The sequence below is a fragment of the Oncorhynchus kisutch genome, linkage group LG16 (assembly GCF_002021735.2).
Source record: "Oncorhynchus kisutch isolate 150728-3 linkage group LG16, Okis_V2, whole genome shotgun sequence".
In the NCBI taxonomy this organism is placed as follows: domain Eukaryota; kingdom Metazoa; phylum Chordata; class Actinopteri; order Salmoniformes; family Salmonidae; genus Oncorhynchus; species Oncorhynchus kisutch.
Window position 1 is genome coordinate 9427385 of NC_034189.2, and position 17364 is coordinate 9444748.

Sequence of the window (17364 nt, forward strand, 5' to 3'; positions counted from 1 at the left end):
CCAATTGCTATCGATAAAGTGCAAATATGTTTGTCTGTAGCTTAACCCCACCATGGGACACTCTGTTCATGTTGACATCAGCAAATCTGCTCGCCCACACGACGCCATACACGTCTGCCCGATAGTTGAAACCGGCATTCATCCGTGAAGAGCACACTTCTCCAGCATGCCAGTGGCCATCGAAGGTGAGTCTTTAACCACGGAAGTCGGTTACGACCCTGGTGAGGACGACAAGCGCAGATGAGCGTCCCTCATACATTGAGTTTATGTAGAAATTCTTCAGTTGTGCAAACCCAGTTTCATCAGCTGTCCGGATGGCTGGTGTCTTGACGATCCTGCAGGTGAAGAAGCCGGATGTGGAGGTCCTGGGCTGGTCATGAGGCCAGTTAGACATACTGCCAAATTCTCAAAAATGACATTGAGGCGGCTTATGGTAGAGAAATGAACATTCAATTCTCTGGCAAAAGCACAAGTGGACAATCCTGCAGTCAGCACACCGCCTCAAAACATGCCACATCTGTGGCATTGTGTGACGAACCGACACATTTTAGAGTGGCATTTTATTGTCCAAGCAGAAGGTGCACCTGTATAATGATCATGCTTGTTTAAATCAGCTTCTTGATATGCCACACCTGTCAGGTGAATTATCATCTTGGCCAAGGAGAAAAATGTTCACGAACAGGGATATAAATAAATTGAGAAATAAACTTTGTGCATATGGAACATATCTGGGATCTTTTATTTCACCTCATGAAACCAACACTTTACATGCGTTTATATTTTTGAGGCTTGCCAAAACAAAAAGGAGTTGAATACGTGTTGTTATGGCAACCACCAACCGTCATTGAAGGGCAGGTAAACACAATGCATCGGGATTTCGACTAGTGAAGTCTTCTAGATCATCAAATCCAAGGTATTTTCAGCTAATATTCAAACACACACCCCCCTCGTCCTGCAACACACAGGAGACAGTAGTTGGAGCTGTAGAATTATTGATTTTAATGGTCCAATAATAAATAGCAACAAAGCAACAAAAACATTGTCAACATCATCGACTAACTCAGTGCGTGTGACAGTTACAAGCATTACAAAAGATGGCACCCTTGACTCTGTCCTAGACAATGGCTGGGGGGGGGGGGGGGGGGGGTATTGTGGTGAGGCGGCTCAAGTATCCAACCATCCCAATGTGAGACAAAGGGAATAAGAGTTGTGGTTAGTAGTTTGTAAGACACAGGCTGATGTTAGTCATGACAGGGGAATTGGTTTGGCCGACTAATGCATTAAGATGACTGGACAACAGATGCCATCACTTACAAGGAGAGAAAAGGGAAATTGGACCAAATTCTACCACCATCTTAGCCAGAGCCCAGAGTACCACTACTACCGTTGCTGTTGCACCCCTCCTGTAAGAAGTGTTGGAGGCGACTGAAGTGAGACTAGACCAGAGCCATAGACATACATCGCTCAGTAAACTCCATTAGAATTTAGAGCCTCTCTAATAGAACCGCCATGTTGGTTCCAAACATTCCAAAGACTATCACATTCTAATTAAAATGAACAGAATCTCATCTAGACTGCTGTTGTCATGGGAACATTTAGTAACAAAGTGGATGATTCTTTCCTATTTCACCTAGTTTGCCAGAATGTCGGTCTATGGCTCTGTAGGTTAGAGGTCAGGGTCCCTTAGTGAGCATGGGGTCTGCCACGTCCCCGGCCTCTCCCGCCCCCTGGTGGCCCTTCTACGCTACTGCGCGGATTCTTGATGGTCTCGTCCACTGAGAGGATGAGGCAGGCGGCCTCGCTGGCGGCAGTCAGTGCGTTGATACGCACGATGGAGGGTTCCCACACACACGCCAAGTAGTTATCAGCTATATCCTCATTGTTCACATCTACACCGTACCACATACCACCCTAAGAGGAGAGGGGGAGAGAAGAAGAGAGAAGGGGGAGGTTAGTATGCGTGTGGATCTCTCATAGGGTTTGAGCAGTAAGCCTAATGAAGCAGACTATAGATGAAAAATCGGTGAAAAGTGGGTGCAGGTGCATCTGCGACAGCAGAAAATCTGATGCTAGTGGTTTTGCAACAGTAAGGCTCAGATCAACACGGCAGCATCAACATAGTTGTTATTGTTAAAAATAAACGTTTCTATATTTGTAGATCACACTCAGTGAAAACAATGTGGCAACAATTCATTGGTTACTGACAGGTCCCAAATATCACTTTTGAACACATGATTTTTGTAAAGTTCACGCAGTCAACATGTAGCAGGTCGGACGGTTTTTATCCCCATAATCAGAGTTAAACATGAATTTCGTCCCAGTACGGGGACCTCCTGTGTCTACACACACACACAAAAAATCATAGAATTCCATATAGAACCCCTATTAATTCAATAGGATCTGTGGGCCTAGTCGTAAAGATTTGTCATTTAAAATGTGTTATCTTCTCATGAGGCATAAGCACAAGCAGTCATGTTATCAAACAACTACTTCAAGAGTCTTATGCAGGGATGACGAAACGACAAGAGGCCATGTTCATTTTAACTACTTCAAAAGTCTTATGTGGGATCCCTGCAGGGTACGCAGGGATGACGAAACGACAAGAGGCCATGTTCATTTTAACTACTTCAAGAGTCTTATGTGGGATCCCTGCAGGGTACGCAGGGATGACGAAACGACAAGAGGCCATGTTCATTTTAAAGACTCATTTTTAGATATTTTTCTGCTTATAAATTGTGACATTTGGTAGACTATTTGTTAGTCAAATTGTCTACAATACCTTCTCTGTCATTACTTGACGCTCGTCTAGAATACAAAAATATTAAATAAAGCTTTGCCCACCAGAATAAGGCCATATTGATGACGCACCGATCATCCCATATTGATGACGCACCGATCATCCCATATTGACGCACCGATCATCCCATATTGATGACGCACCGATCATTCCATATTGGTGACGCACCGATCATTCCAGACTGATGACGCACCGATCATTCCATACTGACGACGCACCGATCATTCCATATTGACGACGCACCGATCATTCCACATTGACGACGCACCGATCATTCCATATTGACGACGCACCGATCATTCCATATTGGTGACGCACCGATCATTCCATATTGATGACGCACCGATCATCCCATACTGATGACGCCCCGATCATCCCATATTGATAGAATGTTGACGACGCCCCGATCATCCCATATTGATAGAATGTTGACGACGCCCCGATCATCCCATATTGATAGAATGTTGACGACGCCCCGATCATCCCATATTGATAGAATGTTGACGACGCCCCGATCATCCCATATTGATAGAATGTTGACGACGCCCCGATCATCCCATATTGATAGAATGTTGATGACGCCCCGATCATCCCATATTGATAGAATGATGATGACGCACCGATCATCCCATATTGATAGAATGATGATGACGCACCGATCATCCCATATTGATAGAATGTTGATGACGCACCGATCATTCCATATTGATAGAATGATGATGACGCACCGATCATTCCATATTGATAGAATGATGATGACGCACCGATCATTCCATATTGATAGAATGATGACGCACCGATCATTCCATATTGATAGAATGATGACGCACCGATCATTCCATATTGATAGAATGATGACGCACCGATCATTCCATATTGATAGAATGATGATGACGCACCGATCATTCCATATTGATAGAATGACGCACCGATCATTCCATATTGATAGAATGATGACGCACCGATCATTCCATATTGATAGAATGATGACGCACCTATCATTCCATATTGATAGAATGTTGACGCACCGATCATTCCATATTGATAGAATGTTGACGCACCGATCATTCCATATTGATAGAATGTTGATGACGCACCGATCATTCCATATGGATAGAACGTTGATGACGCACCGATCATTCCATATGGATAGAATGTTGATGACGCACCGATCATTCCATATTGATAGAATGATGACGCACCGATCATTCCATATTGATAGAATGATGATGCACCGATCATTCCATATTGATAGAATGATGACGCACCGATCATTCCATATTGATAGAATGTTGATGACGCACCGATCATTCCATATTGATAGAATGTTGATGACGCACCGATCATTCCATATCGATAGAATGTTGATGACGCACTGATCATTCTATATTGATGACGCACTGATCATTCCATATTGATAGAATGTTGATGACGCACCGATCATTCTATATTGATGACGCACTGATCATTCCATATTGATAGAATGTTGATGACGCACTAATCATTCCATATTGATAGAATGTTGATGATGCACGGATCATTCCATATTGATAGAATGATCAGTGCATCATCAACAATCTAGTTGACGGTCAAGTTCTTCCATTTCGGCTTGGCTCACAGAGCAAGGACAGGGGGAAATGATAGTTTGAACAGTTTTAAAAGACATGGAAAGCTGTGAAAACGATCCAACATGTTTTCTGATAGCATTTCAGTTGGTCTTAGATGCATATTTTGGGTGGTTGAAAATGAAACTGTCATCTTTAATAGAAAAATAAATTGCATGTTTAGGCTACACAACAGGACCCTATGCGACCAATCACATTCTCCACTCCTGTCGGTCACTCATCTCTGGGTTGGCCAAGCGTTATCGTTCAACCACACCTCATTTGAGCGTATTCAACAAGTTGAAGTCTATTGGCTCATTCTTCATGCGGTAATGATCAAGCAATAGGTTTCAAGAAAAATCCTCAAGTTTTCTAATTTTTGTGACAGGCTCATGTTTTAACGGTACGGTGTAACCCCCCAATGTTGTTTTTAACTTACTTTCACCTCTACCCATAATGCAACACAATGAAAAGGTGACCAACGACCGTCAACATCTTGACTAAAGTGATCCGCTGGAACGTGCCCACCTGTGTAGGCATGGTGTGTGTGTGTGTGTGTGTGTACCTGTGCGTGCTTGGCGCGCAGCTTGTTGAGTATGTTGGTGGCGTCGAAGCCTGCGTTGTCACACAGCTGTCTGGGGATAATCTCTAGAGCCTTAGCGTATGCTCCAATCAGCAGCTGCTGCTTGCCAGGAATGGTTCTAGAATAATCACGCAGGTACTTTGAGAGTTCCATCTCGATCGCACCTCCGCCAGCCACAATGGAGTCATTCTGGAGAGGAGAGGATGGAGGGAGAGGTTAGTGAATGGTTCTAGAATAATCACGCAGGTACTTTGAGAGTTCCATCTCTACTGCACCAGCACCCCCTAGGATGGAGGAGAGGAGACAATTTAGACTGTCGTTCTTATTTACAATGACGGCCTAGGAACATTGGGTTTAACTGCCTTGTTCAGGGGCAGAATGAGATTTTAACCTTGTCAGCTCGGGGATTCGTTACTGGCCCAACGCTCTAACTACTAGGCTACTGACTTCAATGACTGTCAGGGAACAGTGAAGCATGCTGGATAGGAGGAAGCATTTACCTACACAGATGCCTTGGGTTAGTTTAGGTACCCAGCACAAGCACTGATTAAATATCAGCTCACTGTAGAAGGATGGCATTGGTTTAAGTCAGAGTTTGGTAGAGGGAGCACTTGCCACAAAGACCATTTTTTAGCTTTAGGATGTGCCCTCTATCCAACTCTATGGTTTAGGTCCAGTGGCCTGCGGGTCAACCTACCTTGATGGCTCTGCGTACGATCATGATGGCATCGTGTAGAGAGCGTTCCGTCTCCTCCATGAACTGCTCGGCTCCGCCCCTCAGGATGATGGTACATGTATGGGAGCGAGGACAACCCTTGAAGAAGTTATACCTGGAGGAACGGGGCACGCATTAAAAAAAACAGACTAGAAAATCACTATTTTAAACTAGGCTGGGTGAGATTCCCTTAATATTTGCTATACAATATTTTTTTAAAGACCCTGCCAGGTCAGTGAAATGTTCTACTAGCCAGGGCCCGGTTTCCTGATATCGATAGAACTTTAGGCTAACGAGTGTTTTAACACTGGCCAGCATCCTCTCTCCTAACACGCATTGTTACAAAATGGCCGAAGACGTATCACGTGTTTCCCAAAACGCGGCGCAGAAAATAACGGTTTGCCAAGTGCGTCGTTGGAACACGTGTCGATAGGCCTAGGGATAGAGAAAGGCAGCGCTGTTTTCTCCATTCAAACATCAAACGGGCCTCCTGAGGCGCAGCAGTCTCAGGCACTGCACCACAGTGCTGGAGGCTTCACTACAGACCCGGGTTCGATCTCAGACTGTGTCATAACGGTCCGTCCCATAGGGTTGCGCACAATTGGTCTTGCATCATCCGGGTTTGGCCGGGCGGGGGGGGATTACTTAGCTTATTGCGCTCTAGTGACTCCTTGTGGCGGGCACATAGGTGCAGCTGTCTTCCATGTTAAAATGGGTGTTAAGGAGGGCGGGCGGTTTGGAGGGTCATGTTTTGGAGGACGCATGACTCGACTGTCGCATTTCCCGAGCCCATTGCGGAGTTGGAGCAATGAGACAAGATCAAACTCGGATATCATGAAATTGGAGAGAAGGGGGTGAAATATAAAAACCGTACCACTATTCCACAATACTGACGACAGATCAAATCCTGGTGAAATTATCACCAATATGGCTGCAAATATTAAGACAGATTATTTGAGCCCAAATGCTTAGCCTGCCTACAATAGGCCTAACGCACAAAATCATTGATTTGGCACTTCCTGAAATATATTGAGGCAAAAATTAGACAGCCTACAACTGGCAAAATATGAATTGAATTAAGGTGAAATTGATTTCAATGTATGTGTTGTCCACTGTAGGTCTCTTAAGACAGTCCTCTTGGTTTTCATTTGAAGCACCATTTTATACTCTTCGCTTGTTTGTCAACTTTGTACTTGTAGTCAACTTTGTACTTGTAGTCAACTTTGTACTGGACGGTCACAGAGACAAACATTTTTATTCTGTGTTTAGCGGAGAACTCCCGTAAAAAAAAAAAAATGTGCAAAATAAGTTTTATCCAACAGCGCACTTAGCCGTTCTACAAATGTTCCCGAGACAGTCGGCAAATAAACACACTGAAGTTCCTCCTAGGAGCTCTCACCTCTCTCCTCCAACCTGCACCTCCTCAAAGACTTCACAGCGCCCCAGGACATCGTCTGTCATGGAGCCAACACTGGTCTGGATGGAGCCCCCGCAGGCCTGGAGGACACATTACACCGTAAGAAATACACCACATGAGGAACAATACAGTTTGAAAAAGCACAAACCAATAGAAGATACCATTGATAAGAATTACACTCCGACCGTTGCTCTAAATTCAGACAAATGCTTGTGAACTTCTCAAATGAGAAAACAAGACATTTTCCATGGCTTGGAAGACTCAACTAATGAACACAACCCAGTTTTTATATCCATATATCTGACTGTGGTCCCCTACCATCATTGTCCTCTTGAGGTCCTCCTCCTGAACACGTCCAGCACAGAACAGATCCCGGTCAGCAAAGTACTGTGTGGCCACGTCTCCAATGGGCAGCTTGGACAGGACCACCTTAAAAAAAAGGAGCAACATGTCACATTTCAGACAACTTTTGATTTCGTCATGCTTTTAAAACAAAGATAAGTTGTGTTTTTTTGATAAGTTGAATAATTAATTTCTGCTAGCATGAAAGTTGACCTCGTCTGACCTTAGTCTCCGCTGCCAGCAAGCTAGCCTGTCGTAGTCACGGCAAGCCTTTCAACCAACTGCCAGAGGACATGTAAACCAGGGAAAAGGTTGTCTAGCTACATACCTTGGCTCCTGACTTGTAGATCTTCTCCAGCTTGTCATACAGGATGTTCCACTCTGCATCTACGATGGCCTGGTAGTCCTGGGGAGGAGACCCGAGGGAAAAAAGGTGCATAGACTTCACTCTCCCTCATTCATTTAAAAAGCATTAGTGTAGGGTAGTGTATTTCCGATGGCTTAGTGAATAATACTCTTTATAATTCAGATGCATACAGGGACAATGTGATTGAATGGGACGCCATCTTTAGAGTCTGGCGGTAGTGCTTAGCCCAAGACCCCAGATCACATACATCACTGGAGACGTGGGTACGAATCAAGTCACACACACACACATATTTAAGCAGATTGAAACGTCTGGCAATTGTCTTAGTTTAAATATGAATATAAGATTATTTTCTTTAAGTCACTAGTGATAATATAATAATGCTCCTTTATGGATTGTTTAATTGATTAATTGACTGATCGATTACTAACCTCGACAGACTTGACGCGGACCTCTGCATTGTCCTTCTCGGCCTTCAGTTCCAGCTCGACATTGAGCAGAGCGATCTTGGGCTGGTCGTAACGTTTAGGCTGCATCTCAAACCCGGCGTAGGAGAACGTCTTCTTGAAGGCCACGCCAGCTACCAGGTGAGACTCCTGTAGAGAGTGGAGGGGAGTAAAATTAGTCTCTTGTAGAGGGAGGAGGGGAGGGAGAGTGGAGGGGAGTAAAATTTGTCTCCTGTAGAGGTAGACAGACTGCAATAGGTGGTGGAATAAATTAAACACTTTGAAAGGATCCAGACCACATGGTAATGCACCAGACAGGACGCTGGGTTGTACCGCGTTTACCCCCGGGACAGGACGCTGGGTTGTACCGCGTTTACCCCCGGGACAGGACGCTGGGTTGTACCGCGTTTACCCCCGGGACAGGACGCTGGGTTGTACCGCGTTTACCCCCGGGACAGGACGCTGGGTTGTACCGCGTTTACCCCCGGGACAGGACGCTGGGTTGTACCGCGTTTACCCCCGGGACAGGACGCTGGGTTGTACCGCGTTTACCCCCGGGACAGGAGTAGACCATTTTTAAAAACCTGGAAGACCAGGTGTCTTTAATGTAGGCAATCACTAAACTAATCAATTAGCTCAGTTGGTCAGGTGTGGTGTCTAGTTGGAACAAAGAGTAGTTTACCCTGCTTTAAGACCTATAATGAGAGGAGGTCCCAGCCCGACACCCCAAGACGGAGTAGAGCCGCTTTAGTATATTGAGATTCAGCACTGTAGTCTCATCTCACTAAAACGACACCCACCATCTTCCCTCTCTCACACCCAGCCCTACGGTGCTAGTCTTTTACCTCCAGAGCTCCTCCCTGCACCTTCTTGATCCCGATCATCTTGAGAGGCAGCAGCTCATCGAGCATCATGACAGCCTCCACCACCATCTCACTGAAGAACTCCTTCTGACCTGGGGTTGAATTACAACATTAATACAAGCTGTAGACTACAAACGTAACACCCCACGAATACCAGTACTCTCTGAGAGACTACCAGTCGTTAGGGTTGCATTATTTTGGCAACTTTACAACAACAAAAAATCCCGGGTTGGAAAATCCCCAGAATCAGGAAGGAAATCAAAAATGGTTCAACCAAGACAACAAGTAAAAACAAAAAAGGGGGGGAATTTTCGTAACAAATGTCGTAGACAAATTAATTGTAAGTCAATTGTAAAAGCTAATTCCATCACCTTATGATTCTGTTGTTCAATAAAATAAATAACTGACCTGCGATCAGCTTGGAGTTCATGGCTGTGGCGGCACACTTCACCAAGAGTTCCCTCTGTTCTCTAGAGGGGGAGGGAGATAGAAGAGGGGGTGTAGACAGTGATCAGCTTGGAGTTCATGGCTGTGGCGGCACCAAGAGCTCCCTCTGTTTTCTAGAGGAAGACCAGGGTTCAATCTGAAGTCCAACGGAAACATCTTCCTCTTTATTCCATCCCCGTTGAAACACACACAACTCACTTCTTGTCGTCCTTCTTGACAGTGACAGAGATCTCTCGGATCTTCTTGACGGCCAGGTGCGTAGCGCTGCGGAAGGCTCTGATGATGGTCTGGGGGTGGAGACCCTCCTCCACGTACGGCTTCAACTGCTTCAGGAACTCTGCTGCCAACAAGGTTACAGACGTGGTACCGTCGCCCACCTGGACAGAGAATAGAAAACAATGAATACAAATGGAGAGGGAACAGACTAACATTAGAACGAGAGGAGCCAGTTGGGGGGGGGGGCTAGAGGAGTCAGGTGGGAGGGAGGGGCGGCTAGAGGAGTCAGGTGGGAGGGAGGGGCGGCTAGAGGAGTCAGGTGGGAGGGAGGGGCGGCTAGAGGAGTCAGGTGGGAGGGAGGGGCGGCTAGAGGAGTCAGGTGGGAGGGAGGGGCGGCTAGAGGAGTCAGTGGGAGGGAGGGGCGGCTAGAGGAGTCAGTGGGAGGGAGGGGCGGCTAGAGGAGTCAGTGGGAGGGAGGGGCGGCTAGAGGAGTCAGTGGGAGGGAGGGGCGGCTAGAGGAGTCAGTGGGAGGGAGGGGCGGCTAGAGGAGCCAGTGGGAGGGAGGGGCGGCTAGAGGAGTCATCACTAACGCTTTCACAGATGGACTCAAACAAGACACACACAGACCTCGGCATCCTGGGAGCGTGCAATGTCCACCAGGGTCTTGGCAGCAGGGTGAACCACATCCAGCAGCTTCAGGATGGTCGCCCCGTCGTTGGAGATGGTGGCTTTACCTGAAGGGAGACATCCCCACACACACAGCTTCAGTATAACTGCAAAACAAGTGTCCAACTACTGCAGGCCAGGCTTCCCTCCCCACTAAATGACAGACCATGTTCCCCCCACTCTGACATCTCCTCCATCCCTCTCACCTCTGCCATCCACCATGAGTTTGTCCATGCCGCGAGGCCCAAGTGTGGTGCGGACGGCCTCAGCGATGACCTGGCAGGCATTGATGTTGCTGATCAGCTGAGGGACGCCCTGAGACGTATCTGTCCCCTCCTTAAGCAGGATAACCGGTGTGGGCTACAGGGAAGAGGAGGGAAGGATAGAATTGAGAGATGAGCAAGACATCCTTCAGCAAGATGTTGGCTGAGACATGACGGTCACTATGCAGACAAGTTGGGCCCTGGCTAAGAGTGGGAAGGAAAACACGGACGGAATCGCAGAATTTGGTAATAAAAAATGGAATCAACTGTAAACGAATTTTCTATATTTTGGCTGAAATTTATTTTTTTAAATGGAGGGGGGGGAAAAAATGGGAAAAGCCAGACTCTTACGTCATCTCACAACTTGGCTGTTACTTTGAGAAACAGGTCGAAGAGGTCGTCAAGAGGGCCAAGTCCTCAAAAACCAAAACATTCGACACTAACCCCTAAATTCAGAGCAGAGCAATACCCAAAGAACTGAGTCAGGCGACAAGCTGTTTTGCACATTCTGTCAACATGCTACTGATTGGACCCGGAGTCTTGAGGCTCCATGTCAAGTAATTTTTATTTTCTATCAAGTAGAGGCTCAAGTCATCAAAATTCATGACTCAACCCCCGTGTTCTGCACCGGCTCAAAGTTAATTACATTCAATTTGGAACCGGGCTGCCTTGCCCACAAAAGTGCCGTAATTAAGCATGTGTAGTAATGAGTAGGATTGATTTGAACGCTTTAGCCATCTGCCTCCCCAATGAACTTGTTATACATTCTAATATGTATTATTTAAAAGACCAGTTTCTGGACGATGAAGCATGCTGCCTTGTCAAAATGACCGAGCCGCGCAGATTGTTTCATTTAATTAAGGCCAAGCAAGGGCGCTCCCTTCTCCCCACTTTTGCTCGATAACGTGACGGGCTTTACATCGGTTCAACGTAAAATAACGTATTCAGTGTCTAAGGGGCTAGCCTTCGTATATTTGTCAATAACAGACCATCAAAACATGCTTAAATGGGCCCACGTGGGAAATATAACCCGCTAACTAGCTTAGCATAGCAGGAAAGTTCTCGACTGTTCTGACCATCTGATGCGCCACAACGCCGTCAAGACCGACAGCCACTCCTCACTAGCTACTACTGTGTTTAGTGAGGTTATTTCTTTTGCATTTTAACTAACCCGTTTATCCTAACCCGCTGCATAAATTCTACCCTATTATGAGAATTCAAACCTGGCGTTAAATTTGACACAAAAAAAACAGGATCCTTCAAACCGTGACGGATAACCACACCTAGCCAGCTAGCAACTTAGCACAAGTTGACAAAGCCCGTGCGTAGCTATTTTATCTAACAAACCAGACGCGATGACTACTACTAAAAAATATACATGGTTTTACACTTATCTATAAACCCCTATGTCAGTATATTACTAATGTGCATAGCTAACCCTCAACCCAAAAATTGTATGACCTAACCGTACAGGACCGTCACTAGCTAAGGAGCTAACTGGTAACCGGGTATGCCCATTTGATGCGAGGTGACGCTACTTGTTAGCATCGTGATAACGGTGGACTTTATAACGTATTTTATTTGAAAGATAATGCGTCAATCTGGATAGAAAGAGCATACACTTTACAATACATGCAATTTGGTAACACATATACAGGGATAATTTGACGGATGCAGGTGGATTTTATCTGAATGAGCGAAGCATGAACGGCTACTCACCATCATCTTTACAATTCTTTAGAGAGAAACGGCACCGGTGTTCTATCCCACAATGCAGTTCGACTATGAGCTTCTCTTCCTGTTTAAGATTTGTCTATTTTTAGCAGGGGTAACTTTGTACTTGTCACGCTTCAGAATTGGAACACGATTCAATTTATCTTATTTTGACGTTGACGAATTGTATATTTCCAGTCCCAATTCAATAACATTCTTTGCAATTTCTCTTGATATCGGCATTATCTTGTTGAGTACACGCTGTCACATCAGTCCCAAGCCGTTGCAGGTAGTTCGTGATTCGACTGTTAAAAATGTAATGTCTTTCAATGCAGTTCATACAAGAAATTATAATCCTAGAACATCATATACAAAATAATTATACTTTTCCCCTTTCAACTGTGCTATTACTAATTGTAGTTATTACATGCAGTTTCAGCACATCTGTTTCCATTATCTCTACTCTGTACCTAATAGAATTTGGGGCAGCAGTGGAGAGGTTCCTCGATGTCCACATTACTGAGGACTTAACGTGGACCTCTCACACCAGCACAGTCGTGAAGAAGGCACGGCATTGCCTCTTCTCCCTCAGAAGGCTGAAACTATTTGGGATGGCCACTCGGATCCTTAGGAACTTCTACAGCTGCACCATCAAGAGCATCCTGACTGGTTGTGTCACTATATGGTAAGGCAACTGCACCGCCCTCTACCGGAAGAGCCTACATCGGGTGGTGCGGACGGCCCAGCACATCACTGGGGATGAGCTCCCAGCCATACAGGACGTACATGCCAGGCGGTGTCTGAGAAAAGCCTGAAAAACTCCAGCCACCTGAGACATGGACTGTTCTCCATGCTACCGTCCGGCAGACCGTACCAGTGCATCAATGCTCAGACCAACAGACTCCTAAACAGCTTCTATCCCCTGGCCATAATACTGTTAAATTGCTGACAACTACTGCTCCACCTCACACCTACACTGCTGCTAAAATTAGTATTGATTACACTGTCGTTCATTGATTATTGCCTTTACCATCCGTATCTATTTATCCTGCCTCTATTCACTGTTAGTCCTGTTTACATGTACATCTATCTATAGTGCCTTCAGAATGTTGTTTTACAGCCTGAATTTTAAATATATTAAAATTCAGGCCTACACACATTAACCCATAATGTCAAAGTGGAACTAGGTTTGTCGAAATGTTCAACTCCGTTGTTATGGCAAGCCTAAATAAGTTCAGGAGTAAACATTTGCTTAACATGGAACCCAAACCGGCCGCGCGCCATCATGCATAAATTAATTTTGTCCCCCCACACCAAACGCGATCACCACACACAGGTTAAAATATCACAACAAATTCTGAACCAATTACATCAATTTTTGGGACAGGTCGAAAAGCATTAAAAATGTATGGCAATTTAGCTAGCTAGCTTGCACCTGCTAGCTAATTTGTACTATTTAGCTAGCTTGCTGTTGCTAGCTAATTTGTCCTGCGATATAAACATTGAGTTGTTATTTTACCTGAAATGCACAAGGTCCTCTACTCCACCAATTAATCCACACATAAAATGGTCAACCGAATCGTTTCTAGTCATCTCTCCTCCTTCCAGGCTTTTTCTTCTATGAACTTATATGGCGATTGGCATCTATACTTTCATAGTATTACCACGACGACCGACAGCTCAGTTTGTCTTTCAATCACCCACGTGGGTATAACCAATGAGATGTCACGTGGGTATCTACTTCTATAAGCCAATGAGGGTATGGGAGAGGCAGGACTTGCAGCGCGATCTGCGTCACAAATAGAACTGACTTCTATTTTATCCGTTGGCAACGCAGACGCTCGCTGACAACACGATGGTGGTAGGCCTGATCACCGACAACGATGAGACGTCAGTGACCTGGCAGTGTGGTGCCAGGACAAAAACCTCTCCCTCAACGTCACCAAGTTAAAAGAGCTGATCATGGACTACAGGAAATGGAGGGTCAAGCACACCCCCATCCACCTTGACGGGGCTGTAGTGAAGCGGGTCGAGAGCTTCATGTTCAGCTGCACCATTGAGAGCATCTTGACTGGCTGAATCACCGCTTGGTATGGCAACTGATTTGCATCCGACCGCAAGGCGCTACAGAGGGTAGTGCGTACGGCCCAGTACATCACTGGGGCTGAGGTCACTGACGTCCAGGACCTCTATACCAGGCGGTGTCAGACCCCAGCCACCCAAGTCATAGACTGTTCTCTCTGCTACCGCACGGCAAGCGGTACCGATACACCAAGTCTGGAACCAGCAGGACCCTGAACAGCTTCTACCTCCAAGCCATAAGACTGCTAAATAGTCTTGTGGCTTGGGGGTACTCGGACTAACTGCATTCAGAATAAATTAATATACACAATATGTAAAAACCAGCTCCTCCCTTATCAGAGATGGACTATTTGTTGCTTTCCCACCACCTAAGATTCCCTAAAAACAGCCACTAAAGGTCCTGTCAACTGACTGATATTATATCATAGGACAAAATGTATAAGATATCTTAAGCATGTGTTGACTTCAGACCTTATTTTCAGCGTTTATCCCAAAACCCTATTCTTTCCTCATTCATTTTTCCAACAGGGATGGCTGAACGAACCAGAGGTAACTAATTTCCGGGTTTTAGGACTACAAACTCTCGAGCTCTATTGCGTAAACCGATCCATTCTCACAGGAAAAAAAAACTGCCGCTCCAAATTCGCTTCATTCATTAAAATCACAATTTAACCAACACCCATCTATTTTTGTGACTACCTGGACCTACCAATTAGTTTTTAAGTATTGACACCAAACCATCTGGATTTGAATGAGAAGTATTTATTTGAATAAATATGAAAAGGTGAATGTAAGAAGTGAACATAATTTCAAATAGGCTACATGTCGTATTAAACAGCATAGAAACACTGTAAATAGGTCAGGAGCCAGACAGGAAGCCTAAAAGGAACAAACATGAATTATTTAGGCTATATTATTTCAAAGCTATAGTCTACAAAGAAATACACTGTGAAACGAATGCGACACAGCATTTAAACAACATTCTGTTGTATTAAATCATTATAGTTTACAAATTGCGCATATAGGCTGTGACTTGCTTAGAATTAAATAACAATGGTACGAAAACTGCCTAATGTACTTTTTCCCTGACACCCACGCGTACTAGTTACATTTCGAATGCTTAGCAGGACAGAAATGGTGCAATTCACACACTTATCAGGAGAACATCCCTGGTCATCCCTACTGTCTCTGATCTGGAGGACTCACTAAACAGAGAACATCCCTGGTCATCCCTACTGCCTCTGATCTGGAGGACTCACTAAACAGAGAACATCCCTGGTCATCCCTACTGTCTCTGATCTGGCGGACTCACTAAACAGAGAACATCCCTGGTCATCCCTACTGTCTCTGATCTGGCGGACTCACTAAACAGAGAACATCCCTGGTCATCCCTACTGTCTCTGATCTGGCGGACTCACTAAACAGAGAACATCCCTGGTCATCCCTACTGTCTCTGATCTGGCGGACTCACTAAACAGAGAACATCCCTGGTCATCCCTACTGTCTCTGATCTGGCGGACTCACTAAACAGAGAACATCCCTGGTCATCCCTACTGTCTCTGATCTGGCGGACTCACTAAACAGAGAACATCCCTGGTCATCCCTACTGTCTCTGATCTGGCGGACTCACTAAACAGAGAACATCCCTGGTCATCCCTACTGTCTCTGATCTGGCGGACTCACTAAACACAAATGCTTCCTTTGTAAATTATGTCAGCCCAACCTCACATTCAATTCGTGCATATATGTACAACATATATTTCAGCAGATTTCGTGCATATTTTTTACACCCTAATTCATGAGTTAATGCTTGGAGTCTTCACAGATCGTATGACATAAAACACAACCTTTCTTTCTTTACATGAATTACATTTATGACAGTGTTATGTGTCATTATTAAGAATGTACGAATTTAATTAGAGCATTGAAGTTAAACCCTGTACAAACTATGGATCTTGGAGTTCTCAGGAAAATGCACTGTAAGTGACGTCACTTGCTCTGAGACCTTGACGTTTTGTGGAGCGATGGGTAAACGATGCTTCGTGCGTGACTGTTGTTGATGTGTGCAGAGGGTCCCTGGTTCGCGCCCGGGTATGGGCGAGGGGACGGTCTAAAGTTATACTGTTACACCTACTGTCATTAGAGTATAGTCTACTTGTTGGATGAATTAAATGCGCACTGGTGTCTAGCTGTAGGCTAGTTGTCTAGTGATATTGTCCACCATCATCAGCCGATTCAGGAAAGAAACAGAAAAGAATAAAGATAAACTAACCGTCTACTACTTCCGGCTACGGATGACACGGAGAACACCAGTGCGCGCACGCAATGAGCGCTCTAAACAGCTGACTGACAAACGATGATGAATCAACTGATAAATCTAATGCGTTGGCTATCAAGGACAAAGACGCATGGAAAACAAATGGCAAAAATTAATAAGTACACCAGAAAATCTATGCTTAAACATATTTACCACTATTTTAAACTTGAAACATATAGAATGCAATGCTTAAATTAGAATTAGAGACCCCCCCCCCCCCCCAGTTAGTTTTTTTGTTGCATTTAGGAGCTCTCCCGTAATTCACAAGGCCTTGTCTGCGTTAGTATTCGACCCAACACACAACTTTCGACATGGGAAACTGAATGCAGCATCTGCAGTAACTTTCTTCTTATGAACCAGTTGCTATTTAATGAAAGTTGTTGTACAGAAAACCTGTGGCTACGGTAGGATTCTAGGCTACTCTGGTCTGGCTCCTATCTTCCAATATCATCAGGAACAGTCGGAGTTGGAGGCGGCTGGGGAGCCATTATCCTGGCGGTGCTTTTGGAAGGGTGGGTAGACTGCA

General features: G+C 45.1%; 1 protein-coding gene across 2 annotated transcripts; it reads right to left on the minus strand.

The window, feature by feature from the left end:
- Positions 1 to 712: 712 nt before the first annotated feature.
- On the minus strand, positions 713 to 12572 carry cct7 (chaperonin containing TCP1, subunit 7 (eta)). 2 transcript variants are annotated; one of them, XR_002253482.2, is made up of 14 exons: positions 12446 to 12572; positions 10670 to 10823; positions 10425 to 10531; positions 9780 to 9958; positions 9543 to 9604; positions 9117 to 9226; positions 8257 to 8421; positions 7787 to 7864; positions 7435 to 7545; positions 7099 to 7196; positions 5682 to 5814; positions 4967 to 5173; positions 1631 to 1911; positions 713 to 952 (listed from the first exon to the last, which is right to left on the minus strand). XR_002253482.2 is itself a non-coding variant. In XM_020471330.2 (13 exons), exons 1-13 carry the CDS (start codon positions 12449 to 12451, stop codon positions 1684 to 1686), a joined length of 1638 nt encoding a protein of 545 aa, XP_020326919.1. In that variant the 5' UTR covers positions 12452 to 12572; the 3' UTR covers positions 715 to 1683. The 2 variants fall into 2 exon arrangements, 1 of the variants encoding a protein (XP_020326919.1); XM_020471330.2 differs by having other exon boundaries at positions 715 to 1911.
- Positions 12573 to 17364: the final 4792 nt, after the last annotated feature.

Bases quoted from the DNA above. Each gene is read 5' to 3' on its own strand.
- cct7 (XM_020471330.2), bottom strand. The intron at 8,422-9,116 runs GTAAAAGACTAG...CACTCTCTACAG, and splicing joins TGCAGGGAGGAGCTCTGGAG to GAGTCTCACCTGGTAGCTGG. The intron at 5,815-7,098 runs GTGAGAGCTCCT...CCGTTCCTCCAG, and splicing joins GTGCAGGTTGGAGGAGAGAG to GTATAACTTCTTCAAGGGTT.